Genomic DNA, 8,989 nt, shown 5'->3' on the forward strand with positions numbered 1-8,989 from the left:
CGATGATCTCTCGGCCTTGCGTGCCACAGATATTGAGGACAATTTCAGCCTGGTCCGTTTTTTAGAAAAAACCACAGCATTAACCTTGACAGGCTGTGTGTACTCACTATCCTCGACCACCCTGGCTGAAGGACATACGGTCAGGGTTGCGTTAGGTCGCTGTTTGCTATAATTGCCTTATTCCGGACCAAGGCTCTAAAGTTTTAAAACATTATAAGAAATAGTGTATTTCTCTATATTTGATAACATGCTTGTAACAACAACAACAACAATTTCAGGAGCCCCGAAGTCCCCCAATCTCTCTTTCGCTGCCTGCCGTTCTCCTCCAACTGTTCCTCGCTGACGATGCCGCTTTTCTCCTCCTCCCCTTCCCCCTTCCCCCCTCAAACCCCTTCTCTTCAGATTCTGATGTCGGAACCGGGCAAACTAAGCCAGAAGATCAAAGTGTGGCTCCAGGAGTACTGGAACATCACCGACTTGGTGGCCATCTCCGTGTTCCTGATCGGGGTCATGCTCCGCCTGCAGAACCAGCCGTACATGGGCTACGGGAGGGTCATCTACTGCGTGGACATCATCTTCTGGTACATCCGAGTGCTGGACATCTTTGGCGTGAACAAGTACCTGGGGCCGTACGTCATGATGATCGGGAAGATGGTAGGTATTTGGAAACCGCAAGGAGTCGAGTGCCGTAATCAGAGTGTAGGTGGGGCGGTAAGAAGAGAGGAACTCACTGATTTCCAACCAGGGGACAGGGGACGCCCAGGGGTCCGCAAGAGCTGTGCAGGGGGCCTGCAGCATTTTCCCTCCTGCCTTACGGGACTTGGCCACAAACTAGGGATCTGGCCGCTTCCATCACTCCCTTTCTGAAGTATGCGTGCGTTCTCTCGTAGTTTCTGTGCCTCGAGGGGACTTAGGCCTCTCCTTGTCCTCTAAGGCGCTCCTGGATTCGAATCTAGCTGCTTTCTCCCCAGTCTGTCCGTCCCACGCGCAAAACGTGTCCCCGCGCTCCTGATAACGCGGAGACGCGTCCGGGTTCTTTCCCCGCACAGATGATCGACATGCTGTACTTTGTGGTGATCATGCTGGTGGTGCTGATGAGTTTCGGCGTGGCCCGCCAAGCCATCCTGCACCCGGACGAGGAGCCCTCGTGGCGGCTCGCCCGGAACATCTTCTACATGCCCTACTGGATGATCTACGGAGAGGTGTTCGCTGACCAGATAGACCGTAAGAGCAGAGTTCATAGTAAGAATTCTGTTTCCTGTTTCCGAGGCAGACGATCCGGTCCAAATTAATCGACGTTGCGTGTTTTAATTTGGAGCCGCCCGCCTCACTTGTTCCCTCTCCGACTGTAGACTAGGCCGCGGTTGTGGCACAGAATGATCGCCTCCCCCTAGGGAGCCTCTGCTTGGCATGCCGAAGGTCCCCGGTTCAATCCCCGGCATCTCCAGTTGAAAGGACCAGGATAGGTGATGGGAAAGACTCCTGCCTGAAATCTTGGGAGAGCTGCGGCCTGTCTAAGTAGACAATACTGGCCTCAGTGGACCAAGGGTCTGATGCCGTAGAAGGCAGCTTCGTCTGTGTTCACACACGAGCTTTCCTTGGTGTATTCCAAGCACCAAGAATGTATGCAGCTGTTTCCTTTATTTAACACCACGGTGTGTGCGTGAGAGTCAGAGTGGTGTGGCGGGTCAGTCAAGGACGTGGGAGACCCAGGTTCGAATCCTCACTCCACCACGGAAGCGCCTTGTGTGGTCCTGGGCGTCATGCACTCCCGGCCTACCCTACCTCCCAGGGTCGTGGGGACGGTAAAACGGAGAGGAGAAGCAATACTTACTCCATCTCGGGTCCCAATGGGGGAGCAAGATGGGGTAGGAAGGAAGGAAGCAAATAAATCAATCAGATCCGCTCCTCCTGGACGCCATGTTTCCTGGCCTGGCCACGCTGCCCGTCTCGTGGTTTCCTCGCGGCGTTTTGTGCTTGAGGTAGCCGTCGTCTTCCTTGTTTCCCTGAGACGGATCATCTGCCGCCTGCCTGTGGTGATTTGTGTCTGATTCCCACTTATTCGCTGTCGTCTGTAACGTTTCGGAAAAGACAAGGAAATTGCTGGGCCCGTCGGCGGGGCCGTTGTCTCCAACCTTCTGCCTTCCCCCGTGATTGTGTTTGGTCTTATCTTCCTCCGCCAGCACAAGAACTCCCTTGTTGTCTGTGTGTTTCCCTTCCCTATTCTTCTTCCGTGCCGTCCTCGCTTTGCTTTTTAAAAATATGTCACTCTCTTTAAAGAACATTTATTCTTTGCTTCCGGAACGCTGCGTAGTCTACGCCATGGAAATTAATCGTAAGTCTCTGCTGGGTGTTGACAAATGAATGAAATGTTCTGATTTGCGGATTCTTCCCCCCAGAACACACACCCTAAGGCTGAATACACTGTTCCTTTTTAAAATGCTGGCAGAGTTTGAATATACAAAGAGGGACGAGGCTCCAAGCTGCTGAAAAGGATAACGTTGTTTTATTAAGAAACAACTTTATTAAGAGAAACAACTTTGTATAGAAAGAGAGAGAGAGAGAGAGAGATCTAAGTGATTTGTTCTGGAGGCAAGCAGGGAGGAAGTGGGCTCAAAGGCACAGGAAGTCTTCAATGAGCCAATCAGGACACAGGACGAGATGATTTAAAACTCATCAGGGAGTTCCCATTCCAACTATGCTAAATACGCATCTCCTCCCCCTCACTGGTGGTCTTTAAGAAGCGGCTGGACAGAGACTTATCCGAGATGCTCGAGGCTGATCCTGCCTTGAGCAAGGGGGGTGGACTAGATTGCCTGGATGGCCCCTTCCAATATATTGGTTCTGTGCCGGTTGTTCCATTCTGTCCCTCTCGCCCTCAGCTCCTTGTGGGGAGAACTTGTACGACGAGGACGGCAAGCGCCTTCCCCCCTGCATCCCCGGCGCCTGGCTGACTCCCGCCATCATGGCGTGCTACCTCCTGGTTGCCAACATTCTCCTGGTCAACCTGCTGATCGCCGTCTTCAAGTAAGCCTTTCCCTGAGTGAGCTCTGACATATCTATCCTTGTCAACTCCGTGTAGATTATTTCATTCCGGAAGTCCACAGTACACAAGCTAGATTTGCGCCTGGCAGCATCTTGGGCCAACAAGATTTGGAAAGTATGAGCTGCCGAGAGGCAAAGCTCCTTTTGCTGGAAACGGGTAGGAATGGAGATCCCCCTAAGTGCTTATATCTCGGTCAGAAGATGGGGTATAAGGACACAGGGATCTCCCTTCCTCCTTGTGTCTTAAGAAGAGTCATAAGGACTCAGGGATCTTTCTTATTCCTATCTGACTGATGATGAAAGATATATAAGGATGGGGGATCTCAATTCCTAGTAGTATCTGATGAAGGGAGTTTTGACTCTCAAACGCTTATGCCACCGCCCCAAATCTTGCTGGTCTCTAAGGTGCTGCTGCCCTCAATCGGAGCTATTCATTTATTTAGATTACCTTCTCCTAGCATCGTGCCTTATCTGCCTGCTTCCTTTCCCCAAAGAGGAGGTCGTCCTAATATCGCACCCCTATCTTTTGTGACCCGTCTCCCAAACTGGAAAGCTGGTGGATGCTGATATGGCCTGTTACGTTGGGCGTTACTCCCAGGTTCAGGTCTCTGTTTTTGAATTCCAGCATCTCACAAAAGCCACCTTTTATCTGCGGCCTGTGGCAGAATCTCTGAAAAGGTCATGCCTTTTGAGAGGAGTCACATGCCGCGTCAGAGAGCTAAATTTCTCTTTCTCAAGAGAGCGGAAGCAATTCGGGCGCACGCAAGGGGGGCTATCTGGAGGGGTGGCAAATAAAACCGGCACTGTCAGAAGTGGGTCAGGCCGTTAACTCATCCAAGCTTGGTAGGGGCTGGAGAAACAGGCCGTGTTTCCCGGCAAGAGAACAGCCCCTTTCCCCACCCTGTAGATTCCGTGGCTCTGTACCCCGAGAAGTTCCCCTTGAAATGCAAAGGTATTCCAGCAAAGGCCTTAAAAATGAAACAATATGACCCGAAATCAACAAGTACGGTTGAATTGTCCTAAAAACTGGTCAGGGCAGTTGTTAAATGATGAAGTTTGGGGTGTGCAACGAAAGCTCACATCGTGAATAAAACTCCGCTGCTCTTCAATTTAGGTTGGGTGGGGTGCATTTATTCCCCCGAGAGAGAGAGAGAGATTTGAAAAGCCTAGTATTTAGGTCAAGCTGATCAGCCCTTTAAAAGCGAGACGCCACAAAGCTCCGGGGAGGGCTTCGGATGCTACAAAGGGCCTTTCACAGCCCGCTCTCTTCTTCGTGTCGCGTGGAGCGCCAGGAGACGTCGTTAGCCACGCTCCGATTCCAGCAAGCGTCTCCGCTGGGGAGAGCGTTTTGCGGGGATCGTCCCCTGTGTGATCTGGGGGCGGGGGTGGGAGGGGAGGCACTGCAGACATACCCCCCGCGATAAATAAACCCATCCCCAATGGAGAGAGAGGCTAGCTTCCCCCTGTCCTACTAGGCCCAGCGACAACGACACCGTCTTGGACCGAGTGGGGGGGCAGGTTTGAGGCGGAGACGTGTGACCGGTGGGGTGGGGGCGTCCCTCTCTTTCAGCAACACCTTCTTCGAAGTGAAGTCCATCTCCAACCAGGTCTGGAAGTTCCAGCGGTACCAGCTGATCATGACGTTCCACGACCGGCCGGTTCTGCCGCCCCCGATGATCATCTTCAGCCACCTCTACATCATTTTCGTGCGTCTTTGCTGCCGCTGCAAGAAGAGGCGGGAAGGGGACCAAGACGAGCGCGACCGAGGGCTGAGTACGAGGGGCTGCCATTTTTGGGGAGGGGAAGTGGAGCCACAAGGGGGCTCAGCTGGTGGATCTCCTGAGGGCCCCTGGGTTTTGGCCACTGTATGACCCAGAGCGCTGGACCGGATGGACCACGGGCCTGATCCAACATGGCTTCTCTTAGGTTCTTCGGGTGCCTCCAAGTGAGGCAGGAGTGGAAGTCACGTAAAAGTATCCCCAACAGATACAGGCAAAATAGAACTCTGTTTTTCTAAGCCCCTTGCTAGATTTCCTTTCAAGCGATCCTGAGAGCAAGGCGTAGCTACGAGGCCCCTCTGGCCGCCATTCCTGAAGGAGTGAATCCCCCCTTCCCCTTCTCGCCGCAGAGCTCTTTCTAAATGACGAAGAGTTGAAAAAGCTGTACGAATTCGAGGAGCAGTGTGTGGAGGAGTACTTCCGGGAGAAAGAGGACGAAGAGCAGTCCTCCAACGACGAACGCATCCGGGTCACTTCTGAAAGGTATTTGGTGCGAGGATTCCCTTGTTCTTACTCAGCGTGGCAGGCAAAGAGGAAGAAGAAGAGCTGGTTTTTATACCCTGCTTTGTATTACCAAAAGCAGCGGCTTACTCGCCACAACAGACACCCTGTAAAGTAGGTAGGGCTGAGAGAGCTCTGACAGCACTGATCTGTGAGAACAATTCTAACAGGACTGTGACTAGCTCTCAAGAGGTCCGGAGCCTGAATCTGTGTCGCTTAGCGAACCTCCCTTTTCCCCCTCCCCGCTTGCGGTCCCGCAGAGTCGAAAACATGTCCATGAGGCTGGAAGAAGTGAACGAGAGGGAGCATTTCATGAAAGCGTCCCTGCAGACGGTCGACCTCCGCCTCTCTCAGCTGGACGAGGTCTGCGGCCGCATGGCGAGCGCGCTGGAGAAGCTGGCGGGGATCGACAAATCCGAGCTGATCCACACCCGCTCGCGGGCCTCCTCCGAATGCGACGTCGCCTACCTCCTCCGGCAGAGCAGCGTCAACAGCTCCGAGGGCTCCACTGTGTACAGGTTCCACGTCGGCGGCGGCGTCGACGAGCTGGCGTTTGAGGAGGTGACCGCCCCGATGTCGCCGGCCTTGGCGCTCCGTAAAGCAGATTCCAAAATGCAGCTGGTGCCGGAGCGCCAAGGGAGTCTGCGGTCCGCCTCCGGCGGCTCAGGGGACCACCACAAAAACACCTTGGACGTCACTCATACTGTCGCAAGAGCGCGGCCCGGTTTGGGCGGCGGCCACGACCCCTTCCGGGGCGAAGAGCCCGTACCGCAGGGCCTCCGTCCGGTGGAGATCGTGATGAACGGACAATCCGCCAGCAGGCCTGCTCTCCAGAACGCCCACTTATCTCTGGAGCGGGCCAAGTTGGAAGCCTCCGTTTCCTACCCCTTGGACAAAACGAGAGGGATGAGGTACTACCCCTCGGAAAGCTTCCGTGCTTGTCAGGAAACCATGCTGAAGTCGCGGAGTTACGTATTTGCCCACGGCGGGAGGATGGTGGGAGGGCTCAACAGCTGGGCGACCGGATACGGCAGCATCCTGGACCCGGTGTGCCCCTCCACGATCGAACGATGGACCGCGGAGTGGAAGTACGAGTTGCAGCAGAAGCTGGCCAACGAGCCCCCTCCCGAATATCCGGGCATCGTGTCCGAGGCGGAGATGCGGGCCGAGCGGAAGCCGCTGCTGACCGACACGGAAGACGACAGCGACGTGGGGGACGCCGTGGCTCTCGGCGCCTCGCCCCCTCCGTCGCTCACCACCTCCGCCGAAAGGACCGACCGGGACCATCTGCTGTCGGTGGGGTCTGACAGGACTTGTGGGTTCCTGCCCGCCCGGTCCAAGAGTTTACACAGCCAGTCTCGGAAGGCCAAGGCCGTGAAAGACAAGCTCAACCGGCCGGGGCACGCCAGCAGCACCAGCAACCTCACGGTGGGCTGCGGGAGCGCTGCAGAAGAGCAGAAGCTCAAGGCGGAAAACCCTTCCACCGAAACCGAATGTTGACATGGGCCTTTTCTGGCCGGGTGGCCATCTCCCGCCTGGCCAGACTCATCCGACCCACCACTCCACGAGCGTCTCTGTCGGTTTGCCTTTTTTAGCTTGCTGCGTTTCCTGCTCCAGATAACTTAGCCTGGCGCTGTCCTTCCTTCAGAAGCACTTCTTGCTGCTAGCTGCTGGGCCGATATGGCGTTTCCCTGGGGCCATGGATTCTATGGTCTGCAATCGCCCCAAGGGATTATTTTTATTGATTGATTCAAAACATTTTTATGCCGCCTTTCTGCCCACAAAGTGGGAAATGTAAAAAGCATAAGAACAGCCGGACGAGCAAAAATACAGCCCCAGCTCTGCTTAGGTGCCCAGGCCTGATGAGAACGGGCTACGCTATGCCATTCCACCCCCACCCCCCCGTTACACATAGAGAATCCCAAAACAAAGAAGCACATCAGAGGGGACAAATTTTGAACCGAGTGTCACTCAGGGCAAATCGACACCTGGCTTCATGTCGCCCATAAAAGCACCTTCTCTCATCCCAAAGGCAACTCCCTTTGCAGGGTGAAGAAGTTACCTAACCCCTTTCCCCTGCTTTGCTTTCACAGTAGCCCTATGAGGTAGGACGGGCTGAGAGGGAGTGGGTGGACCAAGGTTGCCCAACGAGCGTCCACAGCAGAGGGGAGGATTCGAACCTGGGTCTCTCACCCAAACCACCACACCACCCTGGCCTTCCTTCATTTTTTAATCATTGCTTACCTCTTCTCCAACAAAGGTATCAAGGAAGAAAGGGTTGCGGCTATCCAAAACAACAAAGTTAATTTTTCACAGCTTGCTGGTCAAAGGTTTGTGCTTCTGGGTTTCGCAGCCTGTAGTGCGTGAAGGAGACATTCCATTCCCCCCAGTCGTTCCTAAAAGATGACGGCTGATATCCCTTCGCTTGCCAAGAACGTCCTGTGTCTTGTGTCCAAGAGCCAGCATTTTATACGAATATTCCCTAAAGAGATAAAATACCACAAGCTGCTGGCATTGGCCTGACCTTTACAGCGGAGACCTGTACCCAACCCCGCACCGGTGATTCTAAAATAAGCTTTGTGGCAGGAAATAAGTGTGCTCAGCGTCCCTGGGATGAGTGCGGGCTCTGCTTTGAGGCCGGTGGGTTGTGTCCCACCCCCACACAGTCATGCCAACTGCGATCCAAGACCCAAATCAACGGGAACCACAGAGAGCCGTGCCGTCTCCTCGGATCACACTCCGTCCCAATTGCATTCCTTGTTTACTTTGCATTTGGCCTGCACTTTGAGATGCCAGCCTCCAGGTGGGGCCTGGGGATCCCCCGGTTTTACAGCTCCTCTCCAGACTACAGAGATCAGTTCCCCTGGAGGAAAGAGATACTTGGGAGGGGGGATTATAGGGCCTTGTACCTCACTGAGGTTCCTGCCCCTACAAGTTCTGTCCCCAAATCCCCAGGGATTTCTCAATCTAGATCTGGCAACTCTACCTCCTTAAACTGGCTGGTGGCAGGACCTGGAAAACCTCCCTTCATCCCATCAGTATCTGTACTGAGAATTTTGGACTTACTTTTCAGTACCCTCCACATGACCTTTCATGCCGCTTCTTGAGACAGCGTTCTGACATAGCCTAGCAATCTGCTTCCCTTTAAATTGCTTCTTTAAAAAATAAAGCTGATCGCATCTCACCACACATTATGAATTGACGAATAACAGGGAACTCTCTTGAATGGTGCATTTTCTTTCGTTTTGTAATGGCTAAAGTATTGGTGTGTAATTTTTTTTTAATGCATTACACACAGATTATATCTAAAAACCAAAAGGCAAAATAAAAAAACATTTTTTTTGAACTACGAAAAAAACATTGCTTGCTTTGACGTCTGTTTAAAAGCTCAGGTTGCAGAAAAGACTCCCCACCCCACGCCCAAACTGTGGCCAATCAGATCAGGCCATAGGTTCCTTAAGGATTCAACAGTTGCCAATCTCCAGGTGGGGCCTGGACTTCCCCTAGAATGGGAACTGATCTCCAAAATCCAGTCCTCCTGGAGGAAACAGACTTCACAGCCAGTGTCATGGCAGCAGCCTGCACTTTTCCCCTGGAGGAGATGGCTGCTTTGGAAGGAGGACCTATTTTGACCCTGCTGAGCATCCTTCCCCCCCCCCCGCCCC

General features: G+C 53.6%; 1 protein-coding gene across 7 annotated transcripts in view; it reads left to right on the forward strand.

Annotated features, from left to right (window-relative positions):
- The window catches only part of TRPM1 (transient receptor potential cation channel subfamily M member 1), a 29,370-nt gene extending 20,663 nt beyond the window's left edge, over nucleotides 1-8,707 (forward strand). For 2 of the 7 annotated variants that reach the window (XM_077318392.1, XM_077318394.1), the window contains 6 exons: nucleotides 403-654; nucleotides 1,050-1,224; nucleotides 2,883-3,027; nucleotides 4,616-4,818; nucleotides 5,174-5,306; nucleotides 5,585-8,706. In XM_077318392.1, coding sequence (XP_077174507.1) covers nucleotides 403-654; nucleotides 1,050-1,224; nucleotides 2,883-3,027; nucleotides 4,616-4,818; nucleotides 5,174-5,306; nucleotides 5,585-6,824 — 2,148 coding nt within the window. In that variant the 3' untranslated portion in view covers nucleotides 6,825-8,706. Of the gene's footprint in view, nucleotides 1-402; nucleotides 655-1,049; nucleotides 1,243-2,314; nucleotides 2,336-2,882; nucleotides 3,028-4,615; nucleotides 4,819-5,173; nucleotides 5,307-5,584 lie in introns of all 7 variants that reach the window. The other 5 variants (XM_077318391.1, XM_077318393.1, XM_077318388.1 and 2 more) reach the window with 5 other exon arrangements.
- The last annotated feature ends 282 nt before the right edge of the window (nucleotides 8,708-8,989 follow it).

This window comes from Paroedura picta, chromosome 18 (assembly GCF_049243985.1).
Source record: "Paroedura picta isolate Pp20150507F chromosome 18, Ppicta_v3.0, whole genome shotgun sequence".
Taxonomy (NCBI): Eukaryota; Metazoa; Chordata; class Lepidosauria; order Squamata; family Gekkonidae; genus Paroedura; species Paroedura picta.